Genomic DNA, 19,393 nt, shown 5'->3' on the forward strand with positions numbered 1-19,393 from the left:
ATCGAGTTCCAACAAAATAAATAATTATTATCTTTATAAAACAATTATATTTTTAAACCAAATATAAATTACTTCGTTATTGTACATAAAAATTTATAAAAAAATTGAATTAAAAAATTACACAAAAAATGAGGAATTTCAAATAGTTAATTTGATACTAATATCGATATATTTTTGTCAATTTTTTATCGATATCTTCAAATATATATTTTATTAAAAAATAAAAACATCATCGATTTCTCAAAATCACATAAAGTCATATTATAACATCGACTTAGATAAAGAATAAAATGAAATATTAAAATCACGATGTATCTCGCTGCATTGTGCGAGTACGCTTCTAGTTATATTATAAAGCATCTGACAAAAGCTCTTAAAAACCATTTTTTGTGCACGAGGCACTGTTTATTGATGCATATTTCTTAGAATTCAAGATTATAGGTAAATTGTATGTAAGTACAACTTATTAAAACTCTATTTTAAATTCGTGTAACTAACTGCATATAAATATAATAAAATACAGGATAATCATCTTATTTTAAATATAAAAAATCTAAAATATAATTAGGATAATCATTGAGTTCTAACAGAATACTTAATTATTATCGTTATTAAAAATTATATTATTAAACCAAAATTAAGCTACTTCGTCACGTTAAATTAATTTATAATAAAAAATACACAAAACAAGAAATTTTAAATAGTTAATTTGACACAAATATCGATATATTCTTTTTCAAATTTTTATGATATTTTATTTAAAAATTAAACACATTATCGTTTTCTCAAAAACACATAAAACCGTATTATATCGACATAGATAAAGAATAAAATGAAACATTAGAATCGAGATGTGTCTCGATGCATTGCACGAGTACTCTTCTAGTATTATATTAAAGTATTTGACAAAAACTCTTAAAAACTATTTTTTATGCATGAAGTACTGTTTAGTGATGCATATTACTTAAAATTCAAGATTACAGGTAAATTGTGCGTAAGTACAACTTATTAAAACTTCATGTATGAATTCGTGTAACTCACTGCAGATAAACATAATTGAATAGATGATAAATATCTTATTTTAAATATAAAAAATCTAAAATATAATTAGAATAATCATTGGCTTCTAACAAAATACTTGATCATTATTTTTATTAAAAGTTATATTATTAAACCAAAAATTAAAAAAATGAATTAAAGAAATACACAAAATAATGAGAAATTTTAAGTAGTTAGTTTGATACTAATATCAATAATTTTTTTTCAAATTTTTATGATTTCTTCATATTTATACTTTATTCAAAAATAAAAATATTATCTTTTTCTCAAAACTCCATAAACCATATTATAACATCGATTAAGACAAAAAAAAACAAAGCATTAAAATCGAAATTTATCTTGCTATTGTTTGAGTACCTTTCTAGTTATATTATAAAACATTTAAGACAAACTTTTAAAAACCACTTTTAATGCATCAAATACTATGTATTGATGCATATTACTTAAAATTTAAGATTACATGATAAACATTTCATATTAAATATAAAAAATCTAAAATATAATTAGATTACTCATTAAGTCTAGCATAATACTTAATTATTATCTTTATAAAAGAATTATATTATTAAACAGAAAAGATTACTTCGTTACTAAATCTAAATTAAATTATAACTAGTTGTGTACCCGCGCAATGCGGCGGGAGCCATGAATTTTAACGATTTTGAAGTTCCACTGGTTTTATAAGATAAGATTTAACGATGATATAGGTTACACTTGGTCTTTACATATTAATACAATTTGAATAAATAAGAGTTATGGTTCCAATTACAGACTATCGATGAAAAAAATTGTATGACAGTTTAAAATCCAATATATTTAAAATCCAACATATTTAAACGACTCCACAAATGTATTCGATTTACACCAAGAGCAAAGAACCAAGAAACTTGAGTTTTAAGATAAACAYTCAAAACCAATAAAGAAAAYTACAAATTTGACAGATCATAAGTCATGAAAAAACAAAAAAAAATGAGTTTTAGAACGAAATTTCAACTGCTTACCTTCTTTCTTATCCAGAAACTTAGATTAAGGTTGAATTAATACATGTATATATATATTTCAAAAAAACCCAAGAACATATTTATTCAAAACATATTATACAATGCAATTTGGACAGCCTAACCTCAAAATATATAGTATATATATAAATAAATAACTATAAAAATATAAATTATAAATATTAAAAATATTTTTTCACAGTATTTATAATATATAATAATATAATTAAGTCAAAAACTATTCAATATTTGACTCATTTCGAAGATATTAACGAGACGATTATAATGGTTAAATTGATAAAGATTTAAAATGAAACATTTAAAAATAAAGGACGTAAAGTAAATTAATTAATTAATTATATGGGTATAAAGTGTAAATTTTAAAATTATAATTTAAAAAAAAATCAATTGTGAAAGGGTGAGTGTATGTGAGGGTGTGAGTGTATATGAGGAGAGGAGGGGGTGAAAAAGTGAGTATAAATGGTATATTGGTCATTTAGTATTTTAAGACTTTAAGACTTTTGCTAAATTTGTTTAATAAAATAGTATAGATATAGATATAGATAAAAACTTGAATGAAACAAATGATACAAAAAACGAGAACTTTTAAATAGTTATTTTGATACTAATATCAATATATTTTTTATGAGATCTTCAAATTTATATTTTATTAAAACATAAAAACATTATTGGTTTTTCCAGAACCATATAAATTCATACTATAACATCGATAAAAATAAAAAATAAGATAAAACATTGAAATCAAAATATATACTATTACATTACACAAGTACCTATATCACCATGTTTTACACAACTATCAGTTAAAAAAATAATTCAAAAAGCTCAGAAAATATCCTCACCAATCCAAATTCTCATAATATTTGAAATTAATTTCGTTTAAAAAAATAAAAAGCTTAGATTTCCATACTCTTTCGTCTGAGCTTTTTGCATAACACTTTCTTAGAAAATAGCAACCCCCTCTGATAATGTTTCTAATATTATCAAAACTTCATCTTTTAAAATAAACACCAACTATTTAATAAAACGAGCACATACCTTAACAACATGAGTCAATGAGATGATGATCAAAATGAAAACTCATCCCCTCATAACAACCATAACTAGCATGTGATTTAAAAGCAGAAGGTCGTTGATAAGGCAGTTTAATTATTTAAACAGTAAGAAAGAAAGGTATGCGTCTAGTACACAGACTGGATGGACGAGATTGAGATAGGCAGAAGAAAAAATCGTGTAAGGTTATAATTTAACATGACTAGTTTAGTAATTTATTAATCTTATCTTATATCCCTGATTTTTGTTCCCTGCCTATTTATGTGCATTTTTGTCCTGTTTAATCATGTTATCCTCGGTCTACATATCACACCAAGAAATGGGACAAGTTCGTCCCCCCCAAATTTCACCTCACAAACCCAATTAAGATGAAACCATTATCACACCATCATCAAGAATCAAGTGGACACTGATCACAAATAGAGGAAGGTTGGATAGCTAATGATAAAAGAGAACACTTTTAACTAACCAGTGAAACCAAGAAAATGAAAAGACATTTTAGGGTCAATTCGATCATGTTAATAGTTTTGATATTTTGACGTCAAAAGTTAATGATGTTGATAAATAGTCGTAAATTGATGCAAAATTGGGGATAATTTTGCCATTTTATCATTTTTTAGTGTTTAATCTCTTTATCATTTTTTTTTAATTTAATTAAAAAATATAGAATCATGAAAAGGCATAACAATAAATATTCAAACTCATATTTTTTCCATCCTTTTAATTTACACTTGACAAAATTGTAATTGTTGATTGTTTTTATATGCATATGAATTTTTGTGAAGTATCTTCTTATAAAAGGATTTTTAATAAGCTTAGAAATTATAACATTACCCTTATAATTGTAGGTACAACAAGATGTAGCACGAGACAAATAAATAGAAATAACAAAAATACGATTGTCAAATAAATACCTAATATGAGATGCTTACATACCTGACGTGCATATCAATTTCAAGGTTCTTGATGTAGATTTTCAATCAACGTAGCGATGTTTTTGGTCAAGAGGGTTAGTGGGGGTCCTTGGCTAAGATGGAATATTCACCTTAGTATGTGCTTAGTTTCGGTTAATCTTGAGGGGCCGTTTGGTTCGCGAATTCAAAGGAATTTGATGAAATTGGAAACAAAGACGGTTATTTCAATCATTTTGAGAAATTTCATTCCAATTCCTACCAACCAATCGCATGATCCAATTTCATCAAATTTCATTACAATTCATTCAAAGCCGAATTCCTTTAATTGATTCCAATTCCAGCAAATTTCATTCTCTGAACCAAACACCCCGTAGATTGTAAACAAAAATAAAAAGTTTAAATAAACCTCTTTGAAGGTTGAAAAAATTTACAAAATTTCCTGTTACTTGTATAATCAAGAAACAATGCATACAAAAGAGTTTGTTTCTTATACCTACTTGCACTTTTATGTATATCATTAAACCAAAGTATTCACAGATGAATCGGTAATAACTCATCACAGGCTCGTTTGATTCTTAATTCGTTTTGGAGTTGTCTCGTATAGAGGAAGAGGCACACCGAACACCCAGTCGAGTACGTTCAAGTACTTGGATCGAAAAACGTCTCTTTCCATGGCGTAGCAATGCATAATAATTGCTGTCGAGATGCTGAATATTAAGACGTCGACTCTTTTTAAGTTGTTGAATTGTGGGATGTATCCGATGTCGGACATGGTTGTGAAGAAGCTTTCTATGGCTCGAGCAAGGCAGTAAAGTGAGATCTCGATTCTCCGGCTCTTCTTCTCGATTGCTAATCCCAACCCAGTTGGGAACTGCATGCATGTTCAACAACACAAGTTAACAAATAGAACCAATACATATTAGTACATAGGGCCAGGTTCAAATTAGAACCGTATATATTTTGAGAACCGGGGAACTAACTATGTCATGAGTAATTGTTGATGAATAACACTAACATATTGATGAATAACATTCATCATGAATATTTATCACGGTATTCATCATGAATAACTCATGAATACTTGGTTCTCCCGTTCTCAAAAATATTTACAATTTTTATTTGAACGTGCCCCTATATATGTATGTGTATATATATAAATAAATCAAATGAACCTGGTAAATCTCAGGTGAAGTGGGGTCTGGGGGTTCATATACACACACACATAGAGGGGCATAATCAAATCAGGACTTCACAAATGTTGAGAAATGTGAGAACCAGTGAAAATGTATGGTGTTATTTCTCATATATTCAGTTACTTTGTAGTGTATGTTGATCAAGAAAACGAGGAAGTGGTATTACCGTTCCCAATGCTAGCATGGTGACGTTACATCTCTTGAAAAGCCTGAAGAGGAAGCAGGTCCAGACCCTGATAAACAATCGCAGCATCAACCACATTAATTGAATATTTCAAAACTAATCCTTAAATTCGGATTAGAAACTGGACGGGATAGTGGCGCCAGCCAAAATATTCCAAGAAAATAGTAAGATATCAATTTTCTATCTGGTCTTTTGAGGTAGAGATCAGGTCTTTGTACATCCACGTGCAAGTAGAATATATTGGGCTCGTTTGGTATTATTCAGTAGCTTGAATAATAACAAAAAATTAAAGGGTTTTCAGTTCTACCCTCTTCCGATTACCATTAAGAAGCATGTGTAAAGAATCTAAAGATTCCAAAGTACCAAATGGACATTATTTCCGTATCAGAACCAGAAATTTCTTTGAGCTAGCAAAGTGTATCAAAAGATCAAAAAGTTACCAAGGTGGTACTTATCATCCTAATTCAGAAGAGGCTGATTTACCACCGGTTAGTAAACTCTATGATTTGAAATAGTCATGCTAAATGCACTTTCTCGAACAAAAATATTTCAATGCCATTACTGGAGTCCTTGATCTATTTTCTTTGTGGTAACTGTGGGTGTCTGGGCAGCTTACGTGCCAACTAATTACCACAACCGTAGAAAATCGAAATATGTCCTCAGCATTTCAATGCTCTATCAAACTAGCTACGTTCTTGGGAATGGCAACCACCATCCAGCCATGAAGTTTACTCTCACTTTAAGAGGTGGGTGAATAGGTAACAGAAAAATGAAGTGTATGTATTAAATGAAACTCACCAGGCGGAAGTACAGTATGTAGAGAGAAACAGACTCGATCTTGCAGTACCTAGAAGACCTTTTGCCAATATTGTGAAGGGCCTGCATCAGGTAAAAAATAATAAGTTTAAAAGAAAACATGTTATTTATCCCGGTATGCACTTATAATATAATCAGCTGAAAGCGTTACAAAGACGATCAGAAGAATACAAACAAGAGCGCAAATACTCATGTTTTTATCTCCAAGTACAATTTTGTAGATATACAAAGTAACAATTAATTAGATATAACTTTAATATGCCAAACAGAAATTAAGGGATTAGAATGCAAAAAGAACGTTAATATGCCAAACAGAAATTAAGGGATTAGAATGCAAATCATCTTACAGCCAAGAAATAATATTAACATTTGGTCCAGATTTGTCTGATTCAAATGATAAAATACTGTGCTGGTTTGTTAAATGAAAGTAAACACATGATCAAAATTTGTAGCAGACACATTGTGAAGCCAAACTGGCACAAGTTGTAGGTTGTCCCACATAATAAAGTTTGCTATAAGAAAGAAAAATATCTCCACAAGGACATGAGGATGAACAAATACATACCGTTTTGCAAGTCCTTGGCGATGTACTATAAGTGCAGGAATCAAATAAACTGGAAGATAAACTGGTATTGCTCTTTTGTATGATTGAAGAAAGAATGAAAAGGCATGCCAACTACATGATTGATTTTCATGTATGATCTGCAAAACTTCACCTGTTAGATTGAGTTATCAAAGATCACCATTGCACATTACCCTTTGAAACAGTTACACAACTTTGTGGAAGAAAATTCAGATAACCAAAACCAAGAGTTCCTAAGCATGCAAATAAAAGAACATTTTCTTTTTTTTCCTTGTCATCCTATACATGCCACACGCAATATGGTTGAGTACCAATCAAAAACATGATCTTACTTTCCTTCTCTCAATTTTTTTTCCGTACTTTGAGGTGATAACTAAAGGCTTTAGTTGGAGTCAAAGAATTGATACAAGTCAAAAAAAAGATTCAGATCATATATAAGATATCCAATCTTTGACCTTCCATACCAAAAGGGAGGACTGATTATTTGATTTACCAAAAAACAAGTCATTTTCCCTGTTAGTCTTATTATTGTTGGTAAGCATTCCTTTATCCTTGTGGATGATCACTTAAAACATGAACCTTACACATACCATCTTCCCACTTACGGGAACCTGACAAAAAAAGTTTTCAGGGAAAAGAAACATAAGTAAATTCACAAAACTGCTTCTAACGGAATCGAAGGTCAAATTGCATGATGATGAAAGATCCAAATTCAAGTGGCCCTCTGGATCGTCCCACCTCGTAGTCGTAGCTGCGCAATTGAACATAACACCAAAGGTTTTCAACTAAATAAGCTAGACTTGGTACACAGATTATATGTGAAGAACTAAGGGAACACGCAGCTATGCAAATATGTTCATGAGTACCAAAGTTAGTCCAAGTAATTCATGCAAAATCATTGGCTTGGAAGACCACAGGCAGGCAGGCAGTCAGCGTATAAGATTTAAAATACTTGGAACTAGTGGGGGGCCTCAGCCTATACTTGCAACAACAAACACACAAACTAACAGATAAACGCAAGGCAGATTGAAAGCAGTTGTCAACCATGGAAGAGAAGGAAGGACTGCTGGGAGAAAGATCAGTGATGCATACCGAACAGGGAACTTCCATTTGAGGGTCGAGCATCACATCAACGCCTGTGCTCTTGTAATACTTCTGTATCTGCTCTAGATTAGTAAAAGGTACGCCACAAGCAATATCTCTAATACCTTGAAGGATGATTGGGTCCTTTCCACCATGTTTATTGAGAAATGATTTGTATGTCGGAGGTAAACTATCCTGCTTTAATATGTAGGCACACCTGGGAAAGCCACATTGTTGCACTTGTAAACTATTAGAGAAGATAGAGAATGAAAATATCTGAAAGAATAGTTGTAAGAACATATTTTGGATATAATCTTTAAAAATGCTCAAGTTACAGAGTTCTGCAGACTGCAAGGGCACATTTCATGAGGAGAACTTTTAGGCAGTGAGTGGATCACCATTCTATGTTTTGATCAAGCATTCAGATCTGGTAGTGGGCTCGTGTTCTTGGCTGGTTGAACTCAGATCTGGTCGTGAGTTCCAGATCTGGTCAAAGGCAACTAGGGTAGAGGGTTGCTGCTGTTTGGATTCCAGATCTGATCGTTCCTTTGCTGCTCTTTTGGGTTGACAAAGCACGGCTTCTAGGGGTACATTGCATGATCAAGTCTTTTTGCATGTTCGTTGCTGTTTCGCTGCATGATCTAGGGTTCTTGCTTCTAGGGTTTTGTGCAGCAAGGGAGCTCCGTTTCTGATCCCCAAAAAGGGAAGAGCTCGTGCACATCGAATTTCAGGTTCTCTATTGCACTCCCTAAATAGCCAAGCAAGGAGCCAAGGATAGTGGGGAATGAGAACAAGGAAATTTTGATTCAAATAGAAATAATAGGGTAAATGTTTTACCTCAGACCTGGTTGCCTTTTTTTAGGGGTGTGGTTCTTCTCCTTTGCTGCTTTTTTTTTGGTTAATTGCTGCTGCTGTGGTCGATCTCAACAGTCTTGCTGCTGTTTGTTTGGTAGACAGCAAGTAGCAGCTGTTATCGTTTCTGGGAACCCCAAGGAACTTCAGCGCTTCGGTTCAACTGAGGCCTTCATTGTTCTCTTAGGATTTGTACGAGATTGATAGCTTTTTCTGGGATACTTGGTGTTTCGGTTATCTTTATGGCTGTGGATCGAGGAAATATTCTTGTGGAGGAGGTCATTGAAGTGGAGACTGATGAGGAGGAGGTTTTCATGGACTCTACGTTGCATGGGGTTGTGGGTGGTACCAGCCCTATTTTGCGAGGGGTCATGGATGTTGACAAGGACACCACCCTAAACCCTATTTCGAATGGGATTGGAGTGGTTTCGGCTGAAAAATTATCAATGGAACGGGAACGAGAGTCTCGGTTTTTGATCGGATCTTGGACCCACTGAACGGATCGGAAGCCAAGTTGAAAAAAGGTACGACAACATCATATGCAGCAATTCTTAAAGCCAATTCAAGTGATGTTGGTAATTCATTAACTTTTTTCCCTTTAGCAGAAAAAGGTTCCACGAGGATTGACTTGCCTTTAGAGTTGACTGAAAAGGCGGCAAATCTATACAAGAACACTCTATATGGGTATTTCCTGGGACCACGATTGTATTTCCCCACAGTCCAAAAAATTATCATAAGTCTTTGGGGTAAGTACGGTCTCAGGATTTGATGATGAATGAGACGGGGTTTCTATTTTTCCGTTTTGGAGATAGTGAGGGTCTCCGGCATGTTTTGAAAGGAGGGCCTGGTTGATTCAAGGAGCCCCTCTTTTTGTTTTCCCATGGGATCCCCATCAAGGGCTGGTTAAACCGGAGCAAAAATCGTGTCCGTTATGGGTTAAGTTGCATAACATTCCTCTCGTGGCCTTTAACAGGGAAGGAGTAGCTCGCATAGCTAGTGCCTTGGGAGTCCCAAAAATGATGGATGACTTCACATCAGCCATGTGTGATAAATCCTGAGGAAGGCCGGGTTTTGCTAAATTTCTTATTGATGTTTGGGCAGTTGGAGAACTTAAGAGAGAACTTTAAGTCGCTATTCCGAATTGTCCATGGTGGAAAAGAGATGATTGTTCCAATTCGAAACGAATATGTATGGGAACCGGCCCAATGTTCCCATTGCCATGTTTTTGGTCATAAGGGTTCCACGTGTGGCTATGACAACGAAAGTTGACAAGGGGAAATCGGTGATGGTGACGGATGCGGATGGCTTTACGGTAGTCACGAGTAAGAAAAACCATCCCAATCGGAAAGCGATAGGTGCTTAGACTAGTGATAAAGGAAGAGGAATGTCTAAAACGTCTATGGTCTATAAACCGATTTTAAAGAATACGGGGGGAAGTACAAGCGGGGGAGTATCGGATGTTCCAATTGATCCTCCTCCGGCTGTTGTCTCCAATATTTGGGGAGGTGAATTGCGAGGACTTGGGTACGAATGGGGATCATGCTATGTAACCCAAAGGAAAAAAGGATGATGGTTTGCATGGAAATGGAGAAAGGAGAGCCAAATTTAGTCCAAAAAGGAGCGCACACCCGCAGCCCCCAAAGGACCTATTCTATCCTCGGTTTTCAAAGGCAAGGGGAGGCACCTCTCTTATGGAAAACAATCGGTTCTCTCCCTTGCAGGATGACGAAGATGCGACGACCAATTTGGGTGTAGAGGACGACTCGAATGATGCTGAGCCGAACCATTTGGAAAATAGTACAGATCCTTCAGTGCCATGAGTGGAAGGTACTGCCACACATCAGTCATCATGTTAAATGTCGGTGCTTGGAATATTCGGGGTCTAACCTCCCCGATAAAGCAGCGTGAGGTGACGTCTTTTATTCATGCGTGTTCCCTTTCTTTATGTGCTATTATTGAATCACATGTTACTTCTAATCTTGATACGATTGGGAGCAACGTTTTCAGGAGGTGGTCTTGGGTTTCAGACCATGCTAATTGCCTTCATGGCACTCAGATTATTGTGGGTTGGAATTTATCGGTTGTTGATGTTAGAGTTGTTGAAATGACGGATTAATATCTTCATTGTAAAGTGTGTATTCGGAATTCTCGTTTATATTTTTTCATTTCAATCATTTATGGTGATAATAACATGGCTCGTCGTCGTTCTCTTTGGGAAGGGCTTCTTCACCTCAAACCTATGGTTGACAAAGAGCCTTGGCTTCTCATGGGTGATTTCAATACCATTTTGCATCCGAATGGAAGTGATAGGGGATCCTCAAGAAGAGATATGGGATCGGCGGAATTCTTGGAGTGTATTAATGAGCTAGATATCTTTGATGTTCGGTTTACAGGTATCTTTCACACTTGGGTCCAAAAGCTGATGGGGGGAGATGGAATTGTCCGAAAATTTGATCGGGTCATGATGACTAGCTTGTTTGGCAATGTCTTTGATAAGGTCTCGGCTAAGTTCCTTCCGAGGGGTGTCACAGACCATAGCCCGATGGTGGCATCCTTTGATTGTGGTAAGATGAAAGGAAACAGACCTTTTAAATTTGATAACTTTATTACTCACCATGTGGATTTTTTACAGATTGTTCAATCCATACGAAATACTCCTGTTGAGGGTTCTTATGCTTTCAAAGTTACCTCACGATTAAAAGCTTTGAGAAAACCTCTTAGATCGCTTCGATCCAAGCATGGTAGTCTTTCAAAGCGTGTGAAAGATCTTCGTTTTGAAGTTGATGAAATTCGAAAGGTAATAGACACCGACCTTTCTAATCAATCCTTGTTTGCAAGAGGACTTGGCTCATGTCCTATCGGCGTTTCAAGAAGCTTTAGATGTGGAAGAAGAAAATTTCCGTCAACAAGCAAAAATATGATGGCTAAAAGGTGATTCAAACACGGCTTTTTTCCATCGGGTGGTTAAGGAGAAAAAAAACCATAACAGAATTGAGGCGGTAATGGACTCTAATGGCCAAGTTGTTACTGGTTCAGGGATTGAGGAGGTCTTTGTTGATCATTTTCGCAGAATTCCTGGAAAGGTTGATAGTAATGTCTATCCTTTTCTTCCTTCAGATTTCTTCCATAAGAAACTTTCCATTGAAGATACCAATTTTAGGATACGTCCAATTACAAAGGATGAAGTAAAGAAGGCAATGTTTGATATCGGAAACGATCGTGCTCCGGGATCTGATGGGTTTTCTTCTAAATTCTTTAAAGCGTCTTGGGGAATTGTCGGGCACGATATCGAGATGGCTGTCCAAGATTTCTTTTATAGAGGTCGTTTGGCCCGGGAGCTTAATCACACTTCTATTTGTTTGATCCCGAAAATGACTAATGTTTTTTGTGTTTTGGAGTATAGGCCTATTTCTTTATGCACAGTCATTTATAAATGTATCAGTAAAATTCTCTCTTGGCGGATTAAAGACTTTCTTGACTCTTTGGTTAGCTCGAATCAATCGGCTTTCATCCCGAGAAGAATAATCACGGATAATATCACGATGGCGCATGAACTGGTTGTAGGTTATGAAAGAGAAAATGGTACTCCGGCTCTTTTAAAATTGATATCCAAAAGGCTTACGATTCGGTGGATTGGCGTTTTTTGGCCTCTGTTCTTGATGGTATGGGGTTTCATCCGATCATGTGAAGAATTCCATATTCCTTCTTGTTCATCAATCAGAAATCAAGACAAACTGGGCACTATGGTGAGACGTGAAAACACCCGATCCCATTCCGACCTCGATATGTGGAATCGTCTTGCGCCATATGTACTGAGATTGTTCGGGAGACATGGTCCAAGCCCGGGATGGAAATTCCCTTCAAGGTGCTTGCTTCCATCGGTGGCGGGCGGGCGGGCGAAGGGTCCAAAGGACACGTAGCCGGGGGCGAGTCAGAAAATCCAAGAATTCCATTTTCCTTCTTGAGCGGATCCAATACCAAGACTAGGAAAGAAATGCAAAAAGTACTTTAGGAATTTGGGGATTTCATGTCCCACAAGTGAGTTGCCAAGTGCCCCTAGGAGGCCAGTCTACTACAAGATCAAGTTGGAGCCTGGAGCCAAAGGCCCTTAATCGTCTCGCTTTCGCTATTTATTGCAAAAAAATAAAAGACAAGGGGGGCATAAAGGGCTTACCCTTGAACATCAAAACAAGCTAGGGAGCTCTAAAAAAGAACATGCCTTGGCTATGAACAGGCTTTTTAGAATCAAAAGGAAGAGACCCTAAGCTATTAAATAAAATGGAGTCTGAATGAGTATGACCATAAGCAGCCAAACAATCTACAGCTTACTTCAGTTTTAATTGTTTATTTGAGAGTAGAACCAACTCTGCGCATTTATCGCAGATTTCATGAAATAATAGGTCTAATTCAGGCAGAGCGCTTTCCGTGTCCGAAACAGTTAAAGAAAGGGTCGAAGAGGCTTTGGATGCAGAAAACGAAAAAAGAGCACTATCCATAAAACAATCACTAGGCGTTGGATTACCATAAACCACTATTTGTTGATTTTCCTTTTTCTTTGTCAAGAAAAACAAATGATTCCCCCCAGACAGAAAGAGACTCCTTCCTATACGAGTAGTGAAGAATTATAGAGAGTTGTGGTTGGTTACCCCTACGGGTTGATGGTTGTTGCTCACCATTATTCGGTGCGTGATTTTCGTCTGCTTTGTAGGCTGGGTGGAGCTGGATATCGTGTTCTTGCAAGGCTAGACCTCAACCGTTGGCTCCTCGTTCCTCACCCTCAGCTAGGAGTTGCCTGCCTCACCGATCAAATAGATGGGAAAACGATCTTCAAGTCAGGGTTTCCCCTGTTTTTAGTCTATCCAGGTGCTTGCTGGCGAGTGTTCCCCCTAGCTCTCCCTTAACAACTTAAAGCCTTACCCTCCGCTAGTTGACTTCTGCGCCCTAAGGGGCAGACAGCTTGCTAGTTAGTATGACTTCCTGTAGGGAGATGGCTAGTTAACTTCCTCTCCTGCCTTCTGATTAAAGCGAGCTTTTTCCTTCCTCACCTGTTGAGACAGATAGTTGACTTACACACCCTATGCTGGATCTCCAAAGCAGACCGGTTCCTGCTTTCCAAGCGAGAGATGCTTTATTGAAAGCTCTCGCCCAATGGGAGAGGGACCAGACGCGTGATCCATGAGGTTGGCCGSCCAGCGTCGGCTCTACGAACTAACAAGGGGTCACTGGATAATGGAGGTTGTCACTACTACTTCTTACTCGATGATCATTAATATAGAGACGCATGGGTTCTTTCAAGGGGCGAGAGGTATTCGGCTAGGATGCCCTCTTTCTACATCTCTTTTTACCTTAGTAATGGAAGCCTTTACTTATGTTCTCCGGGAACGTATTGAATCGAAGGTGGATTTTCATTACCACAAGGGTTGCACGCGAATCTTGTTAACTCACTTATGTTTTGCGGATGATCTTATGGTTTTCACAAGGGGTGATGCCTCCTCGGTTACTGTTCTTAAACATGCGTTAGACAATTTTGCTAAAGTGTCCTATTTAATTCCTAGTATGGTGAAGAGTTATGTATATTTTTCGAATGTGGATGAGGAAGTCATGAATGAAATCTCTTCCATATCGCCTTTTCAAAGAGGCATGTTACCTTTCCGGTATCTCGGTGTTCCGCTGTCCTCCAAACGTCTTCGTGTTGCCGATTTTCACCCTTTGCTTATGAAGGTCGTAATCGTATTTTGAATTGGAAATCTAAATTTCTCTCGTTCAGAGGTCGATTGCAATTAATAAAATTTGTTTTGGAGTCGTTACAATTGTACTGGATGGTGGTTTTTACCATTCCTGCTTTGGTGGTGCATGAATTGGAAAGACTTTTTCGGGACTTTCTTTGGGCCCATAGGGATTCGTCTAAAGGGAAAATTGGAGTTGCTTGAGATGAGGTTTGTAAACCTAAAAACATGGGAGGACTAGACATTAAACGGTTAGGTTTATGGAATCGATCTTTACTCACGGCTCATGTTTGGGATATAATTCGGAAACGGAACTCAATTTGGGTTACTTGGATTCATCTATACCGGTTGAGAGATTCTAATTTTTGGACGATTTCGACCACTTCTTCCACGTGGATATGGAGTCGATTATTTGCTCTTTGTGAGCAGATCAGACCTTCTTTATTCATGTAATCGGTAATGGTGTCCTCACAAATGCTTGGGATGACAAATGGTTACACGTTGGCCATTTATCTCAATATTTCCTACCGGTTGATACATGAGCAGGGCTTTACTAACACATCCAAGGTCTCGGATGTTATCTCTTCCATTCACCATTGGGCGACTGAGTGAATTCATAGATGTTCGGGTCTATCTTCGGTAAGCCTTCCATGCTTATCTAATGGTACTAAAGATCAGGTGATGTGGCTAACTAACCAAAACCATCCCATTCGGGTTTTGGTTTCAGAGGTTTGGAAATCTCTTGATGGTCCTCATCAGCAGGTCTCTTGGTTTGATTTTTGCTAGTTTTGTAAACATATCTCGAAGCATGTTTTCTTCTTATTGCTTGCTTTTCATAAAAGCTTACCAACGCAAGATAAAATGCAGGCTTGGGGACATGATATGAATGATTTACAATGCTCTATGTGCAAGCTTTGTATGGATTCTCATGATCACATCTTCTTTGATTGCCAAGTTTCGGCTAGCATTTGGTCAAGCATCAAGAATGAGATGCAGGATTCTCTAATACCTAATATTTGGGAAGACATCCTTGTTGACATCCATCATAGAAGATGGAGACCTGGAGAAACTAGAAAGAAATTACTCTTTGCGGCTATGATATATTTTATTTGGCAGGAAAGAAATGCTTGGTTATTCACGAATAGAAGACGGAGTGTTGAGCCGATTGTGAATGACATAAAGAGTGGTTTGCGACTATCAGGATGTGATGGAATGAGGCCTAGAAATAGGCCCGGGGTTAATCAACTTTCGACTTGACTTATGAAGCGGATTGCTAATTCTCTCTCTCCGGGTGGCGTTTGGGCCATGAATGCCTAGGAGGATCAGGATGTTCTCGGCATTTTGTTTGCGCTTTTAGTTACTATCTCTTTATGTACGTTTTGGCTCTTGGTTTTGTGGTACTCGTATGCTATTTTTTGTTGTTTTTGGTTAGTTGGGTTCTCCATCCCTTTTAGGGCTTGTCCTATTTTGTGGGTGGAGTTCCCTGTTGGGAGGGAGTCCCTCGCCTTTTAGGTGTTTGTTTCTTACTTGTTTGTTTTGCTAGGAGTTCCGCCTCCTTTCCAAAAAAAAAATCAGCTTATGTCTCCTTACAACATTAGAAGTTGAAAACATTATCAATTACCACTGCAATGCATTACAGCATCAGGAATAACATAGCATGGTTGATTAATTGAGGCATATATTTCCTCTTTCTAAATTATCAAATTGCAACATGGATTGTCATCCCTTTGGAGAAAAAATAGTCTAAACACATATAATAGTAGTGATGATGGTAATATAGACAAACATCTATATCATTTCCTGCGGCATGAATGTGTATTTTCTTTTTCAAAATCTATGTAGCTTCAGCTTGCAAGTCTATCTCAAGAAAGATGCTTCGACTACAAACAACCATTTATTACTTTGTTGGAAGCCTAGGACATTGCCAACTGTGGTTGTAAATATTGCTGTATTGCAATATATGATGATAAATCTCATGAATGTTGAATTCTGTCAATTAATGGAAAAACATAGTACTAAATCTGTTGGATAATATGTATATGATAAACGAAGCATACCTCTACCCTGGTTTTAACTTCTCAACCTTACAAGAAGTTGAATGATTTTTTTATTTCTTTCCTACACACGTTTCCATGTGTCTATCCATGTACCAGTTGGTTAACATAAAACAGTTTCCATAAGCAAACAAGGGTTTCTTTTATTAAACTCAATCTTCAGCAACCTACCAACCTCTTATCACATTTCTCCTCGTTATTTATATCATTCTTTTGCGATGAACCACAGTAAACTTCTGATGTTCAATCATTTTAAAGTTTGGTGCTTTTCTTTTCTAAAGTACGATATCTCTCATTCTAAGGCTAGAAAAGAAGAGCCAGTGATAATATATTTAATGAAGAGATACAGAAATCTGTGAGAACTTGAAGAGGAAAAGTTGACATGGGAAGAATACGTACAATATCTGGGTAGAAGAGAGACACATTAGGAATAGATCTCCATGGGCCCAAGTGAGAGGTTTACAAATGCGTCCAAATCGCTTGCTTTTTATTCCACAGCGTGATGCCAAGACAGCTGCACGCATAAAAATATAAACTGCCAAGCTTGTATGCTGTGTGTTGAATCCAGTGAGGAGCATTGAAGGTCCAGCTACTGCCCCTGCTAATAAAGCCCTCCATCTTGCTGTTCTGAAGCATAATTGCACATTGAAAGTCATATATAAGCAAAATGACATGAAACCAACTATTTCAGAAAAATACTGATTATGATGTACTTGAAAAGCTCTATTCAACATTTTTAAGCCCTCCACTTAGAGGATACATGCACACGACTTCTCAACTCAAAGGATCCGAGCCAAATATTGGAATTTGTTGCTTCAACATTTCCAAAAACACAAATGGTAAGCTTAGTGGTACTTTTTTAGATTTGAACTCTTTTTAAGTTTTTATTAGTCACTTTCCACTTTGTGATATAGGCTGTTTGTATTTTAAATGCTACAACACTAAACTTTTCTTCATAGCTATTTGCCGATCGAATAAATCCTCATTCTATAAATTAGTGAAGGAAAAGCAGTTTAGAGATAAAAATGAAAAATATACTTGAGTCTCAAATAAGAAATACAAGAAACAGAGAGAGGGGGGTGCCTTTGGTGTCCTCCCAAAGCAGCTATAAGCTCATCAACTGAAACAAATGTCCCAGCAAAAGTGCCAAGGAAGAGACCATATCTAATTGTTTCTTTCAGTGCCAAAATCAAATCCTGACCACCCGAAGCCATTTGCACCTTCCTGAACCAAAAATATCAGCATGTAAAACTTGTTTAAACAATCAATACCCTTCCTATTTTGGAAAAAAAAAATCAACACACACTTCTGTATAAACTAAAACTTTACCCTTTACAGTAGAGAATGCAATGAGGTCATTTTCTAACAAAACAATCCACAAGGAAAGGTACAAGCAATACCAACAGCCTATAAATTCCCACAAACGATGAAAAAAATGTTTATTCAGCCTAGTACTTTTTGAAGAATCCTCATGAATACTGAAGTTGAGAGGATGTTTGATCTCCAAAGTCAGAGTATAGCGATCCTTTCATAGGCTGAATATAATGAATTTTCTACATGAACAGTGAGTTGCGACACCTAAACCACCAAATTGTAGTACTACATCGATTCAAAAAAATTCAGAACTTATAACTCGTCTCCATGGTGCTAGCAATTAGGCTTTAGAAAGGTACGCCCTTTGATTCGACAAAGATCAAATTCAACTTTTTTGGGGGGTAAACCTAGCACTTTTGAAACTCAAAACTGTACGGATTTTCATAATAAAATTGGCATGAACGTATTCCTGTCTGTAGTAACTGTTATCAACTTCGATGTATTTGTGAGAGTTCCTTGAAAAAACTTGTATCAAAATTCAAGTAAAATTAATCCAATTATACAATTGCTTTTCCTTTTCCAAGGAAGAGTTATACAAAATTAAAAACTGAAGAGACCTAAGAATATGTTCAGGAGTTAAAATCACTTACTTAACAGAGGACAACGATCGACGACGCCGCAATCGAGCAAGGATTGCAAAGAGAGATAGGCCGCCTCTAATACCAGCTCCAATGGCAAATCCTTTCACAGAGGCAGTGAAGATCCTCCACCGCTTATCATAATCTTCGACCGGAAACGAATCGAAGCTTAGCAAAGCGTAGGAAGACGAAGACGATGTCAGACTAGTTTTCTTTGAGTTCCTCCCGCATTGTGAACAGGTTTTCCGTCCATCGCAGGCATCTTCACACAAACAACCGTCGCCGGCAACAGTAGGATTGTTGCCCGACGGCGACATAGTGAAAATTTAGGGGAAGTGTTTCACGTGTGTAGATATGTGTATCTTGGAATTATCGACACACAGATAATCGTTTGTTTGGTTTAAAACGAGTTCTTCTTCTTTACGTGTAAACGACAAAATATGCATGATATGTTTGTTAAATTGGGTGTGAAACCGAAAAAATAATTAAAAGATTGAGAAATATTTTGGTATTGTTTATGTAGATGATGCTACTTGTACAATGTAGCGAGATATATCTCAATTTTAGTGTTTTGTTTTTTTTATTTTAGTTGATGTTATAATACATTTTTATATGGTTTTGAGATATAAATAATGTTTTTATTTTTTGAATAAAATATAAATATGAAAATATCATAAAAAATATTGATATTAGAATCAAACTAACTATTTAAAATTTCTCGTTTTTTGTGTATTTTTTTAATTCATTTTTTTATTTTGGGTTTAATAATATATTTTTTTATAAAGATAATAATTAATTATTTTGTTATAACTCAATGATTATCCAAATTATATCTTAGTTTTTTTATATTTAAAATAAAATGTTTATCCTCTATTTGATTATGTTTATCTGAAGWTAGTYACACA

The 19,393-nt window shown here is 36.0% G+C and overlaps 1 protein-coding gene across 3 annotated transcripts; it reads right to left on the reverse strand.

Annotated features, from left to right (window-relative positions):
• Positions 1–4,462: 4,462 nt before the first annotated feature.
• On the reverse strand, positions 4,463–18,862 carry LOC112504491. 3 transcript variants are annotated; one of them, XM_025108429.1, is made up of 8 exons: positions 18,501–18,862; positions 17,620–17,760; positions 16,936–17,163; positions 7,914–8,121; positions 6,804–6,940; positions 6,221–6,301; positions 5,405–5,471; positions 4,463–4,916 (listed from the first exon to the last, which is right to left on the reverse strand). In XM_025108429.1, the coding sequence occupies exons 1-8, from the start codon at positions 18,803–18,805 to the stop codon at positions 4,602–4,604; spliced, it is 1,482 nt and encodes a 493-aa protein (XP_024964197.1). In that variant the 5' UTR covers positions 18,806–18,862; the 3' UTR covers positions 4,463–4,601. The 3 variants fall into 3 exon arrangements, with proteins under 3 accessions (XP_024964197.1, XP_024964199.1, XP_024964198.1); XM_025108431.1 differs by having other exon boundaries at positions 17,620–17,756; positions 18,501–18,823; XM_025108430.1 differs by lacking the exon at positions 17,620–17,760 and having other exon boundaries at positions 18,501–18,850.
• Between the last annotated feature and the right edge of the window lie 531 nt (positions 18,863–19,393).

Source organism: Cynara cardunculus, unplaced genomic scaffold (genome assembly GCF_001531365.2).
Source record: "Cynara cardunculus var. scolymus isolate 2C unplaced genomic scaffold, CcrdV1 Un_Scaffold_5796, whole genome shotgun sequence".
In the NCBI taxonomy this organism is placed as follows: domain Eukaryota; kingdom Viridiplantae; phylum Streptophyta; class Magnoliopsida; order Asterales; family Asteraceae; genus Cynara; species Cynara cardunculus.